This window comes from Protopterus annectens, chromosome 2.part1 (assembly GCF_019279795.1).
Source record: "Protopterus annectens isolate FY-2018-M chromosome 2.part1, PAN1.0, whole genome shotgun sequence".
NCBI classification, from domain to species: Eukaryota; Metazoa; Chordata; order Ceratodontiformes; family Protopteridae; genus Protopterus; species Protopterus annectens.
The window spans coordinates 1446310333-1446332300 of record NC_056729.1 but is presented as its reverse complement, the minus strand read 5'-3'; the positions used below and the strand labels follow the sequence as shown (position 1 = coordinate 1446332300).

General features: G+C 42.3%; 1 protein-coding gene across 4 annotated transcripts in view; it reads right to left on the bottom strand.

Annotated features, from left to right (window-relative positions):
• The window catches only part of HTT (huntingtin), a 4811037-nt gene that overhangs the window by 1382106 nt on the left and 3406963 nt on the right, over positions 1 to 21968 (bottom strand). For all 4 annotated transcript variants that reach the window (XM_044062924.1, XM_044062926.1, XM_044062925.1 and 1 more), the window contains one exon: positions 13116 to 13254. In XM_044062924.1, the coding sequence (XP_043918859.1) occupies positions 13116 to 13254 (139 nt within the window). The remainder of the gene's footprint in view (positions 1 to 13115; positions 13255 to 21968) is intronic.

Below are 21968 nucleotides of genomic sequence, written 5' to 3'. Positions count from 1 at the left end.
CCGATTCATCATCATCACTTTCTATTTTGAATTATAGTTTTCTGCTTGTGCTATGTATAAGAAGCCTTAATTGTGTTGCTCTGAAATACCCCTTCAACTCAGGCAATCCCAATTCACCCTGTTCTATTGGAAGAAAAAGCTTATCCTACTAGACTCTTGTCATCTTCCCCTCCTAGATAAAATCATTCAGCTCTTTACTAATTGCTATCCACAACTGCTTGCATCTTACTACTGATATCAATATAACAGAGTTTCCATTTTCTCAGTTTTTGTATTATCTTTTGTTTAGTCTCTTCCCACATATCCTTAGCTACCACACTGGTATAATTTTTAATTCATCCTCCTAAATACTTCATTTTATCATGTCCCCTTAAGTATGGATATTGCAGAACCAATTTGTATGTGGGTACATAATTTACTGCTATTGCTTTTGTTTTAGCTTCATTAATTTTGTATCCTGAAAAGGTTTGAAACTGTTTCAATATGTTCCATAGCACTGTAATGTCCCTTTCTGGGTCTGTCAGGTACAAAATAATGGCATCTGCAAATAAAGCCAGCTTTTCTTGACTTCCATACCAATTATATCCTTGAATTTCTGAGTACCTGATTTTCTTTGTCAACAGTTCTAAATATAATGAAAATAAAGGGGAGAGAGGACATCCCTACCTGGGTCCTCAGTTCAAGCAGAGATTATCAGAGAAGACCCCACCCTCTTTAATTTTTGCCTCTGATCTCTCATATATCCTCCTAATCAACCTTACAATTTTACAGGGAATGCAAATGCTTACATTGCTCTGCTCATAAAGTCCCAGCTTACTGTGTCAAATTCTTTCTCTGCATCAAGACCCACCAACAACAGTGGTATTTTCTTATATTCTGCTTCCCTCTGGATCATTGGTGTTCTGTTAATGTTGTCAAATGTTTGCCTCCCCTCCACAAAACCACATTGATCCATATTTATCAATTTTGGCATCACTTTTACCATTCTTTAGCCACTATATACACAAACACTTTACAATAAGGATTTAGTATTGAAATGGCCCTGTATGAAGCTGGATCTGATGGATCTTTACCCTCTTTAGGTATTACAGCTACTACCACTTTCCTCCAGAATGTTGGTACTTCTCCTCCTCTTAAAATAATGTTAAACAAAACCTTCCAGATCTTTATGAGTTTGTTCCCTCCTAACTTCCACAGGAATGCCATTTATTCCTGTGGACTTTCCTGTAGATTATTTATAATCACCATTTTATCTCATCCTCCCCAATCCTAAATGTTAGTAATTCAGCCTCCTCTACCTCTAACAACTGTCATATTTAATTCTTCCATAAACATTCCCATTTGTACCTTTTCTTGATTTCCATATGTCTCTGCTTTATACAGACTTTCATAGAATTTCCGAAATATTTCTAATCTTTCTGCAGGATCACTTATCTTCCTTATTACAGGCTCCCTAAGCTTGGTGACAGCCTTTTCTACTTTCTGTTGCTTGAGTTATTGTGCTAAACGTTTTTGCCCTCTAGAGTTATCATCAAAAACAGCTGCTTAACAGCAATCTTTCTAAACTCATGCACATTACCAAGGTAATTCCTTATTTTCTCTTTAGCATTCTGCAGTTGCTCCTTTTCTTGTTTTGCAATACTCTCCCTATTTTGCAATACTTTAACATTTGTTAGTCCCGCTAAATAATTCTTGGTACTTCTTAACCATAACGCCCCCTCTTTTATTTCCACCCTATTTTTAAATTCCACTTTAATTTAGAGCAGCTAAACGTACTGGTGAACCAACACAAAATTAATTCAGTAACAAAAAGGCACAGCACGACCATCCATGTAAAACAAGGTTTATTACTTCAAGCTTTCGAGTTGAAACTCTTTTTCAAAAGAGTTTCAACTCGAAAGCTTGAAGCAATAAACCTTGTTTTACATGGATGGTCATACTGTGCCTTTTTGTTGCCATATTTTCAGAAAAAAAAATTATCTCCTCTAATAGCTCCTAAATAATTTCCACTACCCATTCCTTAAATTCCTCTTTTTTCAACAGATAGGTGGGAAAGCACCAGTGTCTCATTTTTATTTCATTACCCTGTGTTTTTATTTTTATTATTGGCAGATCTGAAATAGTTAACGGGTGTGTATCAAGACCTCACTTAAATGCTCATGTTCCTGTGAAGTGCAAGTTCTGTCTAGCCTAACCAAGTTTTTGTATCTTGGGGAATATGTAAATTTACTCTGAACTCCTAGTACTGAATTCACATCTTCCATGCCAAATATTTTCATAAATTTCATTAAAAATCTATCCTCATTTGATATATTTTCCTTTCTGGGCCCCCGAGACACATCTTCATTGTTGCAAATCAAATTCTCAGAGAATTTTCTTAAGGTCCATTACAGTAGTTTTTGGTGGAATATACATACATGCCAGTGTAATCCTCCTCCTCCCTTGCTGGTAGCCCCTTAGTATTACAAATCTGTCGCTGTTATCCTTTTCTATTACTACTGGAGCTCCTCTTGCAATTACCTCACTTCATGTTACTACTGTCTGGAAGGACTCTGAGGAGATGGGTGGATGAAGGAGAAAGGTAACTGTATTTTTTACTTAGCATTTCTATGAAACTTTTCAGAATATAAATTGCATATTTACACTAAAGTATTTTAGTTGTTCTTGCATGTGATACAGTTATTAAAGTAAACATATGCCTTTTTTCTTCCTCTTCTCTTTCTTTTCTCTTTTTTGGAATTGCGAAATGTAGGCATTATGTGCAAAGAGAGAAGAAAAGCTAGAAAAAAGCATGTTTAAGTTAACAGGCTGTAATCTTTGGTTGCTAAGGTGGGAGATGGACAGCTTATGTTTTATCTTACTTTTTCATAGGTGAATGTCTGAATTAAGACCTTTGGCTTAGTCTAATAATACATTTTAAGTGGAAACAAGTAAATATGAGAACACTGAACATAATGAAAGAGTTTCCTTTGGTAATAAATGTTTCAGCCTGTCTTTCAGGCTGCAACAGAGAAATACATTTTTTTCTTACTTTTCCATGGAGGTAAGCTGATAATTGGGAAATAAAAAACAGAACACTTATTTCTTCCATGCCAAAATTTAATTTCCGAAAGTATGCAAGTAGTTTTCATACCTGGGAGAGGGGGGAATAAAGATAAAAAAAGAACAGACACTAATTAGCATGGGTAATGTCAATTTCAGGTTAACTAAGGGCCATGTCTGCACCAGTCTGTTGGCACAAATGTTCCTATTAGGAGGACTGAACTTCGTTGTTTGAAAATGTACATAGTTATGTGTGTTTGTATTAAGGTAATTGGTTATATGGATTTATTTTTTTTTTGCCTTAATAAAAATCCTCAAACAGAAAAAAGTCTTATAAAAGGTGATACAAGTTCCAGTGTTGATGAGGAAAACTCTATACAGGATTAACATTCCAAACACTAATGGGTACATGTATCACAAAAGCTTGAATGAGACATTTACAAAAGCTCACAACAGCAACACAACCACCAAATCACCACAAAAACATTTTAAATCTTGATAATCATCAATATCAATGTTTAGAGATGTTTACTATTTTTGGCTGTTGTACGTTTGCACTCCATGTGGGAATCAAATACTGCACACCTTGGATCTGTGAGGTGAATACCTTAACCACTATACCAATACCCGATTGGAAATTATTACACTTTGATATAAATGTATTTATGTATTTAATATAGGCTTTTGGTTTAAGTTTTAGTGACATGTCACTTTAAAAGGCTTGTATATAATGACTTCCAGTGTTTTTATATCTCTAATGAAGTCTTTAGACAGGGGCGAAAGCACTTAGATCGATTAAAAGATTTTATTTTAGTGGACCTGGTTCTGTTTCCTTTCTGTACTTTTGCATTCAGCAAACAGTTTTTTACTGTGTACAGTTTTTGGCTGCCTTTTACCATCTAACAGCTGTCTTGGTTTGCTGGATGAGTTTGGTGGTGGTTGAGTTGCTGTTCTGAGTTCCATTTTACTCTGCCAATGTCTTTATGTTACATTTAAAAAAAGCTGCCATATAAAATAGGTGGGGACAGTGACTTCTTACCTAATGCTGATACTTTTCATATTAGCTTGGAATGTGAATGATCTCACATTTACAGACAAAAAGGAAAGACTACTTAATTATATTAACCCATTAATCCCTATGTAGTGTGGATTGTCACACATCTTGCATTCCAGAGCATTTTCTGAAAAATAAACTTAAAAAGCATAAGATAAACAAATATAAATATTTTGTGAACAATAAAAGCTATTAAAACTGTACAAATAGCAATGTTATCAGTAAGATGTATTCTTTACAAATAACAGTAGATGCATTCATAGTCTTTTGAATAAATACTGTAATATATTATAAAGCACATACACTCAAAATTATATTTTTGAAAACTTTCACAAATGTTCATATCTTGAAAACTACACAGCTTAGACATATGTTGTTAGAACATTTTTGTTGGCTAGAAATAAGCTTTCACATGACAAGACATTCCCCCACAAGAGTATGTTTACTGAGAAATTTACAGAAATATGAAAAAAACATATGCTTAACTTAATAGTATAATTAGCAAAACAATATTGGCTATCTCTCAAGATTTGTAACTTACAGTGCAAACATCAAATACAGTCATTTTCAACAATATCTAAGGTTTCATTTAATGTCATGCAACAGTTTAGAAGTCACTCTTTTTTAAGTATTAAGTACATATGGAAACATTGCTTATTTTCAAAATTACTAGCAAACAACTAGCAATATTTCCAGTACAGTGTGATATAAACGAGGACAGACAGTGACTTTTGTCATGTCTTCCACATTGGTGTTTCACTCCCTATACCTCAATAACACGTAGGTCTCTCAGTTATGGAAATATGAATATAAATTTGAAATTATGAATAATAAGTGGCAAACAAAGATTAATTTCTCCACTGCAGAACATCCTAGACTAACAATCTTAGTGCCATTTTGTTACATCCTTCTCCTTTCTAATATTGTCTATTATTAGCTGGTAAGTCATTTAATTAAAGAAGCCTGTCCCAAAAAATTCTGGATGATGTAAGGCCATGTTGGATGTGAACTGGAAGTATACAAAAGTGGCACTTTAGGCTTGAGTAAGTTAAGAAATGCAGAGTGCAAATAGAAAAGCTACAGGATACACATTTGGAAAGGTTCATAGGTTCATACTAGGCTATCTGCCCTAGGGCATTTATAAGCCTAGCCAGAGTGTGTTTGGCTTTCGCCACCCATTTTAAATTAATTTTGCTATGCCTTTTTTTGAGGTTAGTATACTGTGCCTCTGTCTAACAGTGACACAGAAGTGATAGCCGGGGTAAACCTACGATCTCCCATCCACGCATCAAGATTCCTCTTGAAGAGAGTCAATGTGGGACTCTGCCTAACCTGGACTGGGATTTTATTCCAGAGTGAAGGGAGCCTCTGGGAACCGAGCATGTGAATTTGATGAAGAAAGGATTTCAGGATGGATAGTCTCAGAATATCAGGGACAAAGGAAAAGAAGAGTACTTATATTAATTGCTAAAAGAGCTCCAGTGGAATAACAGAATGTGCAGTAATATACATTTTTGAAGTAAAAGAAGCATACGACTCTAATTATTGTCATTATTCAAGTGTAAGCTACCAGATATTCTCCAAAAGTCACCAGTTTTATGAGGGATTAAGAGATTAGAAAGGATTAAGAGAGAGGGGTAGAGCTGAAATTCAAATCCAAATCAGGGATAGCTGAGAAGTATGGTGTGTACTTAGCAGAATGCTCTGCAACATTATGTTGTGCGCACACAGAGGGAGCTGAAAGCAGTGCCTAATAAAACACAGAAAGGCCCTGATGGAAAATGTGAAAAAGTTCACCAAGAAATGATCTGTATAGAGGAAAGCAAAAGGCAAGACTGAAATACAGATATACCAGTATACTCATCACTCATCAGACCAATGATTGAGTACAATGCCCCATTCGGAATGTATCTGACCCGACACTTGCAGCAGCTGGAGAGGCCACAAAAGTTCCTCACCAAAAGGATAAAGGGTCTCAAACATCTGTCCTATGCTGCCCGACTGAAAGAACTCCAGCTCTATTCAGTCGCATCATTGCTCAGAGGTGACCTTTGCCTAACATACAAGGCCACGTCAAACCCAGATTTGATGAATATGCTTCACCTCAAAAAATCTAGATCCGTCAGAGCCACAAGGGCGGGAGACTTAAACCTCGACACGGCTATTAATAGGACGTGCTGGAGGGATAGATTCATCACCCAAAGACTCCCTATGCTGTGGAATAAAATCCCAGTATATGTGAGGCAGAGCACCTCGCTGGCCTTGTTCAAGAGAAATCTTGACCAATGGATGGGAGATCGCAGATATACCCCAGGGATTACCTCAGTGTCACTGCTCAACAGAGGCACAGCAAAATAATGGGTATAGTTCCCCATACTAAAGGGGTGGCGTAAGCCACAAAACTATGGGCTAGGCTTGTAAATGCCCTCGGGCAGATAGCCTAGTATGAACCTATGAACCTATAAGAAGGGGAAACAGTTGGCCTGAAAAAAGAAAAAATCTTACAGGTACAAAACACAGGAAGAAAATGAGCAAGACAATACTGTATTAAAATCTGTAAGAAGGTATTGTTTTCAGCACAGGAACATAACTAAATGTGTTAAATAAGACAAGTTCAAGGCCATTAGGAATGTGAAACATCTCAAGTACGCTTTAAAATATTAATAATGTAAAATGCAGAACTGCTGTTACCAAACCTGTACAAAGCCCTTTAAAGTTGGTATACCACAAAAATATGTATAACAGAAAAATGGCAGCTGGTCTATAAGAAAAATGACTACTTTTAACAGTGGATGGATTCAGTTTAAGCAAGCAGATCTTAAGCCTCAAAAGGTAAAAAAGAATGTCCCTCTAAAGCAGCAGTGTGGCACTAGCAATAATGGCTGTTTTTTTTTTTTTATCAGACTCTTTAGTGGATTTTACACCATTTCCAACTCTAGAAAGGAAAGACAGCAATATCAAACAATACACTGTCACCTGGATGGAAAGCAATATGCCTAGGTTTTTTTTTTCTTTTTTGGAGGGGGCAGTAGGTGTTATGTTTTTCTAGGTGACTTTTTTCCTCTCTGCTTGATGACCATCAGACCTCTCCTACTAGCCTACACCCACTCGTTCCTCTACCCTTTAGGGAGTTCATGGCATGCAGGCAAGAACCAACGGGAGAGGGCTGTCAGCCAGGCAGCCATAGAGGTGTTTTATATCCTCATTCACACAATGCACACAATAAGGACATTTTTAACTAAGCCCTATCCATTTAAGACCTGTATGCTATCAACTGAATGCATAAGTGAAGCTAAGTAACTTTTATCTGCACTTTTATCAAATAATACACGATTTAAAGTAATTTGTTTGTGTTGCATTGAGGAATATCTACCTGGAAGCTGTGACTCTGTTTTTCAGTAGGTTACCGCCCACCCTCCCTGTTTTTGTCTTGGTGGCTTTGAAACTGCCCGCCCCTCTTGTAAATTTGCACTTGGATACTCCTCCTGGGCCCATCTCATTTGCTCACTCAAAAAAAAAAAAAAATGTTATCTGCTTTTACTGTATTTGTGTTTCTTCCTAGTTTATTTTGCTTTTGCGTCATCTTAAAAGTACTCAATTGTATTTATTACTGATTGGTGTAACTCACTCTAATCCTTTTAGTTTAAGCAATTGGGCTTCAGACCAGTTGTTTTACATTAAGAAGGTTTGTGGTCTGCACTGTAGTGGCAGGACAGGTAGCTTACATCCTTCTAAGTTGGGAACTGCTGATTGAGGGCTCAGTGTTTGTTATTCTAAAAGTGTATTAATTCTGGTTTAAGCACTTGGGCTTCAGGCCAGTTATTTTACATTAAGAGGGTTCGTGGTCTGCACTCTTGTGGGAGGAGAGGCTGGACTCTGCCCTTCTGAGCTGGGAATTTCTGGTTAAAGGCTTATAGTGCCTGCATATTTGAACTGTTTCTTACTGAAATTGGTACACCTCGTTTGCTGTAGCATAGACTAGACCCAGGCCAGCTGAATCTAGCTTTGTTTGTATGCTTGTTACTTCCCTGAAATGCTAATTCCACCTAAAACGCAGCTTTTCAGTGCTTCTGTGGATCCCTAGTGATATCTGTATTGCTTACTGTACTTATTTCCTTGTTTCACTTGAAAGAAAGTTACTGTTTGTCATTTTTACATTTAAGTTACCTGTAACACATTGCATTTAAGTTACCTGGCACTTGCTCACTAAAGCAATTATATAAGTCAGTACTAAAAAATTAAAACCACTACACCCCTCACAAACTCCCCTTGAGTACCTTGTTCCCCACTGGCCCTTTTTCAATTATAAAGGAATTCCCAATACTATTCTAGCATGTCCAAAGGTCAGTTGTCAATCTCCTCTCCGGTCCAGCTGGTGAATCTGGGAATCTTGAGGCAATGTTACAACTGCCTCATGTACACAGACAACTCTCTCCTCCTCCCAACAAATTCCAACACATGTGAGAGATGCAACCATATAGCACAACTGGAGGCTAAGCTCTCTCAACTCAGTACTGGCGTAACCAGTCAGGAGGAGAAGGAAACAACACTCACTACAATTCCAGTCTCACATAGACCTACCACGACAGCAAACCAAACACACAAACACACAAAAACATACTCGGAGACTCTAAATAAAAATCTGCCTAAGCAGCAGAGACCTCCAAAGCAGACACCCAAGCAACCGCTACCCCAAAACAAAACACGTGCAACACATAGCTCACAAAGCCAGTGTGCCGAACAGTCACAGCCCTTAAGGCTAAACAACACACCTGATACACTTGTAATAGGTGACTCTATCGTCAGGCACACTGACGTCCCGCTCACCAGGCTGAACAAGGAGAAGGTCACGGTGAGCTGCCTGTTGGGCGCTAGGATCTGCCACATAACACAAGCACTCAGGTCACTCCAAGGCAAGTACAAATATGACTCCGTCATTGTCCATGCTGGTGTGAATGACCTGAGACGTACCTCCCTGGACTACATGAAAAGAGACACAGAGGAGCTCTCTGAGCATGTAGCCCAGGCCAGTATGACCCTGACCTTGAGTAGCATCTTACCCTCATCAAGAATGATGCCACAATATGAAGACAAGATGATTAATTTCACCAATTGGCTTAAGTATTGGTGTCATTCAAAGGGGATCCAATGCCTGTCAGCCTGGGATGACATGCTCGACAAGCCACGATGCTTCGCTAGGGATGGCTTGCACCTGTCATCCCTGGGCTTTCGGATATTGGCAAAGGCTCTTGCTGCCCCCCCATAGTGCCTTTTTTAGGCAAGGCTCAAGAGACAAACCCACCTCCATACGTATCACAAGGGATAAGAAACTAGGAGTAATGCTACTCAACGCCAGAAGTCTAAACCTCAAGATGCATGCACTCGAAACTCTCCTTAGCATGGAGAACATCGATATCTGTGCAGTAACAGAAACCTGGTTCAAGGCTCCCGAGAGCACCCCAGCACTACCAGGTTATACCTCATACCATGCTTTTCGGCCCCAAAACTTGGACCGAACCAGAAAAGGAGGGGGAGTATCAATATTCGTCAAAGATACCCACACCTCCACGTTGGTGGCACAGCACGAAGCATCAGAGACTATCCATGTACAACTAACAGTGGGTAAAACTGCATTCCAGTTTATAGCCTGCTACAGACCACCCTCCCACACCCAGGAACCCCACTCGGCCTTCCTGAGAACACTGGAAAATATGAAGGTCTCTCCAAACACCATTATATTGGGCGACTTCAACTACCCAAACATAGACTGGGAGCATTACTCTAGCTCCAACACCCTAGCTCAAAGGTTCCTAGAATTTATAAACTCAAATGCTATGGAACAACTTGTTACCACTCCCACAAGAGGGGAAAACATACTGGACCTGATCATCACCAACATGGGGAGTCTATGCTCTAGACCAGAAGTGTATCCCTCACTGGTAAGATCAGACCATAAACTAATTTCACTGGATATTCACATCCCGACCCCACCCCCTGCCCAGAAAACCACATTGAACAACTTCTCTAAAGCAAATTTCACACTCCTCAAAACCGAGGTGGAATCCTTCAAAGCCCGCGGGCCTGTGGAAAATACAGCCCAGACCGCAGAATCCTTTATAAACGCATTCTATGAACACCTTCAAGAATGCATGGATCATGCAATCCCAAATAAAACCAAGATCCAATCCTCCAAAGGCAGATGTCCTGTCTGTTGGACCCCAGCCATAAACAAACTATACAATAGGAGGAGGAAGCTATTACATGATAGAGCAAAATCCCAAAAAGGGAAGGCATCTCTGATCAGTGTTAGCAAAAAAACTACGGGCACTCATAAAATCGTCTAAGGCCAGCTTCGAGAGAAAAATTGCACAGGACACTAAGGATAATCACAAGGCTTTCTTTAGTTATGTTAGGAACCTGGGTGGGAATTCCCAGATATGCTCAGAATTAGTCCAAGATGACAAAAAATACACCGAACTCACAGACATTGCCAACATCCTAGTTGACAGGTTCAGCGCAAACTTCTCTCCCCCCCCCACCAATAGGGCAAATATCTATCCCAGCAGAGTGCTGCCCCCCTGACATCTCAGATGCTCAGGTAAGAGCCGCCCTCTCCAAAGCAAAAAACACAGCATCAATGGGACCAGACGGTGTCCCCGGCTGCGTCCTACATGAACTCCAAGAAGAGCTAAACCCAAACATAAAACTAATGTTCAATCTCAGCCTTACCACAGGATATGTACCCAAAGAGTGGCGTATAGCAACAGTGGTCCCTCTCCACAAAGGTGGTGCCTCAACGGATCCTGGAAACTATCGCCCCATAAGCCTGACTAGCTTGGTCTGCAAAGCTATGGAAAGGATCATCATGGACCTCATAAATAAAGATATTGGGGACCTACAGACACTGGATCCTACCCAGTTTGGCTTTGTTAAGGGCAGATCCTGCCTCTTAAACCTGGTCGATTTCTTTGAAACAGTCACCAAGGTCATTGATGAGGGGAAGGTGGTCCACACAGCCTACCTGGACCTCCCAAAAGCCTTCAATACAATACCCCACTCGGGCATTATAGATAAGCTCACCAGCTTAAATATAAACCCCTATGTCACTAGATGGATTGCAAACTGGCTCAAGAACAGAACCCACATGGTTAGAATTGCTGGAGCCATGTCAGACTCCAAACCAGTTACAAGTGGCATCCCACAAGGCTCAGTCCTGGGACCTCTCTTGTTCGGTATATATTTCTCGGAGGTACAGGCCAACAGGGAAGGACTTTGGCTGACCAAGTTCGCAGATGACTGCAAACTGGGCGCCATAATCGACTCTCCAGCCGACACAAGCATCATTCAAAAGGGCCTCATAGAAACAGACAACTGGTGCCAGAGCCATGGCCTCAAGCTAAACGCCAAAAAGTGTATAGTCATCCCCTTTGGCAAAAACAAAGTGCCCACAAATTACCACATAGGTGGTAATCCATTAAGTATGGAAGAAGTAATTAGGGACCTGGGGACCCAAGTTGATAGCAAGCTCTCATTTGATAACCACGTGGCCAAAGTGGTTAGAAAAACATTTTATATAGCCCACCTAATTATGAAGGGATTCACATCTAGATCAGGGGAGGTCATCGTGCCTCTTTACTCATCCCTCATCAGGCCCATAATTGAGTACAATGCCCCTTTTGGGATGTACCTTACCAGACACCTGCAGCAACTGGAAAGACCCCAAAAGTACCTCACCAAGAGGATCAAAGGGCTTAAACAGATGCCATATGCTGCGCGGTTAAAGAAACTCCAGCTCTACTCAGTGGCATACCGCCTGCTCAGAGGCGATCTATGCCTGATGTATAAAGTCATGTCCAATCTGGAATTAATGGACATGCTGCACCTCAGAAAATCCAAATCCCATCAAGCTACGCGCTCGAGAGACTTGAACCTCAGCACTGAAATAAATAGGACATGCTGGAGGGACAGATCCATAACCCAGAGGCTCCCTTCACTCTGGAATAAAATCCCAGTCCAGGTTAGGCAGAGTCCCTCATTGACTCTCTTCAAGAGAAATCTTGATGAGTGGATGGGGGATCATAGGTTTACCCCGGGTATCACTTCTGTGTCACTGTTAGACAGAGGCACAGTATACTAACCTCGAAAAAGGGCATAGCAAAATTAATTTAAAATGGGTGGCGAAAGCCAACCACACTCTGGCTAGGCTTATAAATGCCCTAGGGCAGATAGCCTAGTATGAACCTATGAACCTATGTCCCTAGTAGCTAACATAAATGTCTGTATCACCTCACAGGCCTACTACATCTTCCTTGTGCTTGTGAGACCTATCATCTTAGCCTTGGTAAGCTAAGTCCACATCTCTGTTTAATGGCTGCAGCTTGCTCCCACATGCATGTGAGTAAGGGAAAGGTGACACAGCACTATTCACTTACTCGTATTACCCCCCCCCCAATACAGACAAAAACTGGCATGCTGATGCTGTAATTTGAACTATGTCTGTGTCACAAGTAAGAGTTTTATCTGCCTAATGCCACAAAACAGGATTAGTAAATGTGAAATTTATTATACCCGCTATGTTTGGAGTCTTCATATAACCCCATACCTGGGATTCATACAAGTGGAACCTATACTGAAATCAATGGATGCTCATAGAAGGAAGCAATACCACATGACCCTATAACTGCAAACTCCTTCTCCAAAAGAGCTAAATCCTGTGTGCTACTGTTTATGACCCTGTCAAACAAACTGAGACAGTAAAGCATGACTGAATAGTTACCAGATCACCCAGACCACTGGCTAAATTAATGGGAAGATGAACCCAGAGACAGCAAAATGCAAAGAAATCCACATGTGCACTGAGGTAATGGTGAGGGACTGCAGGATTTTGTCAGAGAACCAAAACCTCCCAAGACAACAAAACATAAAACTGATCATGCTACTTCAAAATCATGTACTAAATTTGCTGGAGTTACAATCTAATAATATAGCATTTTCCAATAACTTTCTTTAAATTACAAACCTTATTAGCAACTATAATTTCTGGAACTTGTGGTGTCTCCCCATCCAGTGGGTGTGATGTCACCAGACACAAAGGACCAACAGTATCAGGTGCAACATTTGCACGAAATCTGTCCAGCAGGCAATACAGTCTTTGGTGTCTGAAAACAAAAACACAACAAAAATAAATACAATTTTATGTAAAAAGTATGGATATTAATAACATCAGTAACAAATTATAAAGAATCTGTAACAAATTATAAAACCGAACAGGAATACTTTGTACAGGGCTACATTTTTTCAGTTCTGTTCAAACGGGAAAACAGTACATTTACTTACTAATGTTTTTCCCTTGAAAGCTCATCTATGACTGAAGAAAAAAAAGAGACTTCACATCATGTTTCTACTTTTCTGTGTTCTCAAGTTCTGGCACACAGCAGTGCTTCTTACTTTCTATAACATGATGTGTTATGACATACAGTTATTATTCTAAACTCACTACTACCAAATATAAATGATTCCATGCTCACTCACAACTGGTGTCTGACATGGTCATCCATAATTCAGGTAAGCAATATTAAAAATGTTGTTTTCTGAAAAATATAGATCTGGGCCATTAAAACTAACACTTTAATGGAGTGCCTGGTTTTACCTCTTTTCTTTAAACGTTAGCGATTGTACACCCAAATAATAACTCCTGAGATACTGCTGCATTGATGAGACTAGTTTAGCATCCTCTGGGCAAGTTTCTATGCAGAGCCGAACACGCATCCTTAAGAGGAACCCAGACGTGAACTCTAGAAGATGCATCTGACAAGCTAAATGACAAACTCACCCCTACTTTTTTCTAATTATTCAGGGTTAAAGGATTAGCTGCATGCACTTTGACTCTGAATAGTATAAAGTGGATAATGGATGAATGAATGACTTCTGTACCATTCCTCTCACACGGTAATAAGACATGGTTACTTAATCAATTCCTGTTACTATCTGAGGTAAGCCCTGAAGTGAGATGATCTTATCAAAAGATCTCAGTCGTTACCTGCAATTTTCAGTCATTTGACTACACGCACCAACAAGAGCAGATGCTCTGATCTGCAGGTACATTTTATTCTCATGTAGGCATTTTCATTTTTACGAATAATAGCAGGACAATAGATGTTTCTGTGGACGAAATAGTAAACACTGCCCACAACAGCTCTCTCTCCTTTTTCTATCATTTCCATAGAGTGAGCAGAAGTTTCTCAACTCTTTTTGAAGCAGCTTCTAAACATTTCAGTACGGTCTTGCCAAAAAACAGGAGGAGGTTTAAGAACTCTAAGTATAAGAAATTTAGAAAACTTACTGTAAAGGTCACAACATTCCATGCTACATTAAGCCCCCCCCCCCCCAAAAAAAAAAATACAGCGGCTCAGTAACATTTATTTGCTATCTCCTTTAAGTACACTAAATGGAAGACTTAGAAAAGTGAAGACATAATATTCCTTATGGAACTAGATGAAAATATTTTAAATTAGTGAAGAAAATAGATATTTTTTTCCAAAAGTAATGAACAATTTCACATTGTGAAGTACTGAAGATTACCTGTGCAAAGTGGATTACATTACAACTGACTGAAATGTAAAAGCATTGAAACACACATGATCTCTGCCAACATTTCCACAAATCAAATTTATCTAAAACTCAAAACATCTCAAATATAAAAGATTTCAAAAGGAAAACAGTTTCTTTCGGTGATCTCTGAACCAACCCCCTACCGCTAAATTCAGACCCAATTTATCTGACTAGTAGTAGTGTTATGGAAAGTGTTTTTCTAAAGTAAGATGAAGAGTTAGGGTTAAGGGCTGGGCCAGATTTTGCATGCATTACGCGGTGGTGGTGCTGCGGTAGCATTGTCGCCTCACAGTAAAACGCTGACCGGTTCGACACTCAGCTAGAGCGTCTTGTGCGTGGAGACATGCGTGAATGGGCGTACCTTCATTGAAGGTTGTGCGTTAGGGCTGGCAACTCAGCACGTAAAAATCAACTGCCAATCATTAGCGGAACAGAGTTCCGCTGTGGCGACCCCTAACCAGGAAAAGCCGAAAGACACAACAACAACTAAGGATATGCAAGGTGAGGGGCTGTCCCCTACACAACCTTAATGTACACTAATCCTAACCCTGTCTCTCAACCATACATCTTACCTCATAAAAAAAAATATTTTCTGTAACACTACCAATGTGCAAGACACATTCCTCACACAGAAACAAACATGCTCAACAGCCACCTTTTTAAGGAAATATTTTTAGTACTAAAAATATACTAAATAATAATAAAAAATGTGTAGAATGTGTATAAATGAATATATGTTTAGTTATTTTAGTTTAGTTTAGTTATTGATTAGATTTATCTCATCTTACCAAAGATTTAAAGCACTGAAATTTTTTCTGAGCTGTCAATTACTTCAATTTTTATGCGCACTAATACACATGGATGGATATTTACTAGATGATATTATTAGACATATGCATTTTTACAGGGCTTAAGTAAAATGTCCTGTGCAGACCACCTCAAGGCTCTATCCCTGTATTCTGTCTCCTACAGGCTTTTGAGAGGAGATCTATACCTGATATACAGGGCATTGTCAGACCCCACTCTGTTGGATCTGTTGCATATCCACAAAACAAACAGCACCAGAATTACCTGTTCTAAAGACTTATGCCTGTGATATCAATAGGACCTGCTGGAGAGATAGGTATGCAACCGAGAGATTACCCCGTCTCTGGAACAGGCTCTCCATCCATGTGAAGTAGAGCTCCTCCCTAACCCAATTCAAGTGCAACCTGGACAATTGGATGGGGAAAGTACAGTTGTGCACACTTACCATAAATGTAGATGTTCAAGTGTATTCACTGTTGCAGTTATCACTTGTGGGTTGTCCCTGTTGTGGTAGCCCTCGGCCAGCCCGAATACCAGAGTCAATGCTTTTCTGCGTCGGCTGCTGTCACCTGTAGTCTAAAGTCAGGTCATCAGTGCTATAAAGCAAGGCAGCCGACGCCATTACATCAGTTTTTCTTGCCCTAACCTGTCAGAAGCACAAGAAAATCCAGTAAATTGGTCCTGGTGGCTAAACGCCACCATGAGAAGCTATGTCCCCCTAAGGAAACAGGACATAAGGGGGAAGGAGGGAGGGAAACCAGGACTGCAGCAGTGAACACACTCGAACATCTACACTTATAGTAAGTCTCCACAACTGTACTATGTTCTTCGTGTTTCACTGTTGCAATCATCACCTATGGGAGCATACCCAAAGCTGAGGAGAGGGATGGAAGGATTACTTAGAGGATTAGGCATGGGTCAGCATGCCCTGCAGAGACAAACCCTGTCCTAGCCTTAGAGAAAAGAGATAGATGGCAATGCTTTGTAAAGGTATGGACAGAGGTCCAGGTGGCAGCTTCCAAGATGTCCCTGGTGGGAACTCCTCTGAGGAATGCTGTGGAAGTGCAGGCTGCCGAGTGGATTGGGTACGAATAGACAGTGGGTGGTTTCCCATGTAGTCTGTAGAAATGGATACAGTGTGACATCCATTTAGAAATAATTTGCTTAGAAATGTGCTTCCCCTCTGCCCCTGGGGCAAAGCTGACAAGAAGCTGGTCTGGTTTTCTGAAGGGTTTAATATAGTCTAGGTAGTATCTGATCTGTCTGTGCACGTCTAGTGAGTGCAGAATTCTTTCCTCCTTGTTTTGAGGGTTAGGAAAGAAGGTGGTAGATATATGGCCTGGTTGAGGGTCACATCCAATACCACCTTGGGCATAAAGGAGGGGTTAGCCCACAGGGAGGGCCTGTCTACATGGAAAATGATGAAGGGCTCAATGACCATGAGTGCCTGAAGTTCTGAAACCCTTCTGGCTGAGGTGATAGCTAGTAGGAAAAAAGAAGTTATGTACTCACCATAACGTTCCATCTAAGTAGTTATACTCCATTTTTCTGCAACCTGTGGGTATATGGATCCGTATCGGATCCGAGACGGCAACTTTTTTCTAGCATCTGCTCCAAGCTCCGAGCTCCTCCCCTTACCCATAACGCCCTACCATCTCCTATCTTCCCTCAGATCGAGTTTGCTGCAACTAAAAAATATATATGCAACTCAACCCAATAACCAACCTGAAAAACAGGATAAGGTCCGGGGGATGGAGGGAGTGAATGTTGCAGAAAAATGAAGTATAACTACTCAGATGGAACGTTATGGTGAGTACATAACTTCTTTATCTGAAGCAGTTAACTTCATTTTATCTGCAACCTGTGGGACAGAGTCCCCAGCTACTCCGATCCTGGGAGGCCCTTATGGAAGGATATTCCTGAGCACCGCAGAGTCAAAGGATGCTCTACCCCTCGAAATCAGATCCAATTTGTAATGGGAAATGAAGGTATGTGAATTGGCCCATGTCGCTGCTGCACAAATATCGTCCAAAGACACCCTGGACCAAAAAGAGCAGAAGTCGCCATGGACCTGGTAGAGTGAGCCTTAACTATACCAGGAGGAGATAAACCTTTTGCTTTGTAGGCATGTGAAATGCAAAGAGTGATCCATGTGGCTAAAGAAACTTTAGAAATAGCTTTTCCCATAAACGCTTTGGAAAAGGAAACAAACAATTGGTCAGTCTTGTGGAAAGACTTCGTTTTATGAAGATAAAAACAAAGTTGTCTATGAACATCTAACAAATGGAGTTTGTATTCACCTTTATTTTGGAAGTTGGGAAAGAAAACGGGCAGATTAATGGACTAGTTTATGTTTGCTTCAGATGCCACTTTAGGTAGGAAGGAAGGAAGGGTTAGTACGGAGGGAGACCCTATCCTTATGTAAGACCAAATACGGAGGCACGGCAGACAGAGCTTGAAGCTCAGAAACTCTCCTAGCCGATGTGATGGTGACTAGGAAAGCTGCCTTCCAGGATAAAAATTTTAAGTCCACCGAAGCTGCAGGTTCAAAAGGAGGGGCTACCAATGCCAGTAAAACAAAAGTAAGGTCCCAATGAGGTACAGAATCCTTGACAGGGGGCTGTAACAGAAAAGTACCTTTAAGAAAAGCCTTACACAGCCTAGAGGAGGCTAAGGCCATGTTGTCTTCACCAACGTGAAAACTGGAAATGGCTGCCAGTTGTACTTTCACTGTGGAGGAACTAGCTCCTTGCTGAAAGATAACAGACAGTAAGTCCAACACTGCCAGAACAGGGGCTGTAAAGGGATCTATTTCTCTCTGCGAGGCACAAATGGAAAAGCGCTTCCATTTACTGCAATAAAGTTTCCTAGAGTCTTTAAAAGAGGCCACCAGAATGGATTTTACCTGGGATGAAAGACCAGGAGTCCTGGAGATTAACGGAACTGGAGCAACCAAGCTGTTAGCTTGAGGCTGCCCAGATTGGGAGGACGTGTCCCCGACGGATGGGAAATTAGATCTGGGCAGGTATCCAGAACCCACGAGGAGCTAAGAGATGAGACCAAAGGAATGGGAACCAAACCTGATGAGGCCAGAACGGGACAATGAGGATCACTTTGCACTGTAGTCAGCAAGATTTCTGAAGAAACTTCGGAATGAGAGGTAAAGGTGAATAAGCATACAGAAGCCCGGGGGGGGGGGGGCAAACATGGACTAGAGCATCTATGGGGACTTCACCTGGTGAGGGAATCAGAGCAAAGAACTCGCTGCACTTCGCGTTGGAAGGAGATGCGAAGAGATCGTAGCAAGTTTGACCCCATGCCAGGAAAATCTCCTCCGCTACTGACAGTTTCAGAGACCATTCGTAAGGCATTAGAATGGCCCCGCTCAATCTGTCCACTAAAATGTTGGAGCGCCCCGGGATGTGCGTTGCTATCAGAAACCGACTGGGGGAAATCGCCCATTCCCACACTTTCATGGCCTCACGACATAGAGGGTAGGATCTGGTTCCCCCCTGCTTGTTGATATATTAGACGACCGACATGTTGTCTGACTGAATTGCAATCAATCCGAGAGGGAGGACTGTGTGAAAGGCTTCCAACGCTAAAAGCACTGCCCTCATCTCTAGAACATTTATGTGCAAATTGGTCTCTGTCTGGGACCACGTGCCTTGGACTGTCCTTCCCGAACAGTGGCCCCCCCACCCGAGTTGGGAGGCATCCGTGGTCACTGTGGTTTGGACTGGGGGTGACGCAAATGAGCGTCCTTTTGATATCTCCGGTGAAGTTAACCACCAAAGAAGAGATGTCCTGCAGAAGTGACTGATCTTGATCGGAAATTCCATGGGTAGGTCTAGCTAAGACCACTGACAGCCAGAGTCCATTGAAGAACCCGCATGTGAAGGCGCGCATATGAGAGAATAGATATGGCGGCAGCCATGGAGCCCAGAGCCCGGAGAACCTCGCTCGCCTTTGAAGACTTGGAGTTCACTATCTGAGCTATGTGGCACCTGAGATGTAGAATCCAGTCTGGAGTTAGGAATACCTTCATCTGCAAAGTGTCTAACCCTGCCCCAATGAAGTCTAAAATTTGTACTGGTTGCAAATGGGATTTGTGAACACTGACTGCAATTCCCAGTAGGTCTGCTAACGGAATTAAATAATCTTGGGCCAGACACAAGTGATGCTTGTTGTGCGCAGTGAAGAGCCAGTCGTCCAGGTATGGAAACACCTGAATACCCTGAAGTCTCAGCTGAGCCGCTACAACTGCCATTACCTTGGTGAACACGCTGGGGGCTATGGTAAGACCAAAGGGTAGGGCTCTGAACTGAAAGTGACTGGCTCCCAGCCGGAAGCGCAGAAACCTCTTGGAGCTTCTGTGTATTCTGATGTGGTAGTAAGCACCCTGAAGGTCTAACGAGCACATCCAGCCGCACTCCCAGAGATAAGGTAGAATGGACTGTAGAGTGACCATCCGGAATTTCTGTTTTGCTACAGACAGGTTTAATATTGACAGGTTTAGAATGGGCCTGAGGTCCCCAGTCTTTTTTGTCACCAAAAAGAACCTTGAGTAGACGCCTAATCCGGACTGATCAGGGGGGACCTTTTCGATGGCTCGTTTGAGAAGCAGCTTTGAAACCTCTAAAGCTGCGGCCTCCCTGTGAGCAGGTGGAACATCCGGGAGGTGTTTTGTAATATTTGGAGGGGCAATGAAAGGAATAGAGTAACCTCTGGATATTATCTGAAGAACCCAGTGATCTGTCATAATGGACTCCCATGCCGCTGGGGGTAAGGACAATCGTCCCCCGACTGCCTCCAGAGTAGGACAGTCGGGCAACCCCTCAGGGCTGCTGACCGGGTCTATCAGAGAAGGGTTCCCTAGACCCAAAATTCCTGGGACCCCCTCTACCTCTGGGTTGGCGTCGATCCTGTCCCCCTCTGCCTCTGGGGGAATAGCTGTCCTGAGAATCCCAGGAAAACTGAGATTTTTGAAACCACATCATCTTCTGCCCTTTTTGATTCCTAGAGAAGGACTGCTGAGGGTTAGAGAAGCGGACTCCGATGGCAGACAAAGTCTTCCCGTCCTTTTCGCTCTGGACAAGTGTGTCACGTACTGTCTTCCCAAAGAGGAAGAACCGTTGTAGGGAGCGTTGATAAACAACGCCTTGAAAGGGTCCACGAACTGACACAATCTCAGCCAGGCATGATGCCTCATGGCTATGCTTGTCCCAGCCGCTCTAGCTGCTCCTTCCATGGCATGGGAAAGTAGCTGCATAGATGTATTTGAGACTGACTTCAGAGTAGACATTTTCGCCGAGAACAGCAGTCTGCCCTGCGGCGATAAAGACTCTGGGGACGACTCAGTGAATTCCGAAGCAAGGTCTCACTGAAGTCAAATCACATGTGCCAAATAATTCAGCGCACGGATAGAAAAAGTCTCTGAGGAGTATACGAGCTTCCTAAACCTATCCACCATCCTGGACTCCTTGTCTGGAGAGTGGACTAAGGAACTCTCCTGTGCTAGTTCCTTCTTTGTGGCCGCTGCGACCAACATAGCATCAACTGGGGCTCCTTTCGACCAGGGTTGTCTATAAGAAGGAGGAGATAAAACCTTGTCAGGATGTTTGGGGATGGGCTCTATGGTGTCGGGCTCCTTCCACGCCCTTGTGGTGATGAAGTCCACCAAGGGGTCTGTTGGTGGGGACACTCAGGAAGTAGATGGGCCCATGCCAAAGGCCTCCAGGAACACTGACTCATCCCCAGAAGGTTTTGGGGCTGACCAACCTCCCCTCTGGCGGAGGATCTCCATAATTTCTCTGAAGGAGACATCTTCGGGAGATGAACTGGAGGAACCTTCTCCTTCATCTAAGTGAGTGTCAGTGGTGAGGGACTCGGGGGAGTCCAAGTGCCTCCTTTTGCACTTGCACTTGCGGTGACCCTCTTCAGTGGGACTTTCAGAAGGGGATGTGCGAGTTGCAGGGGTTTCCTCGAGGAAAATGACCTTGGGATCTTCTGGCATGGGCTGTCCCTGAGACAGGATGAAGGGAGTCGTCGCCAAATCCAGAGGGGCCTGGGTGGTATCTGAGGGGATGGGCTGGGGTCTCAATCCCTGGGAGAGAACCCTCTCCACCACTTCGAAGGCCGAGGGAGAAGTCCTCCCCGGATCCGAAGTGGGGACCAGAACCGAAGACAGGGTAGCCTGTGGTCTGAGGGAACGGATCGGGTCCAAAAGAGTCATAGCCGAAGAATCCATTTCCCCGGGTCTGACACACTGTCCGCGGCTCCGAGAGTCGCTCGGATCCGAAGAAGTCGGATCCGAGGAACTCAAGGTAACAGCCGGAGTTGAGGTTGGAGGAAACTTCGGCGCCGAGCTACCAGCCCCGAAGCATGGATCGGGGAAGGAGAGATGGGGTGAAAAAGAGGCATGGAGGTCACCCCTCCACAGGGAGAGGGACCA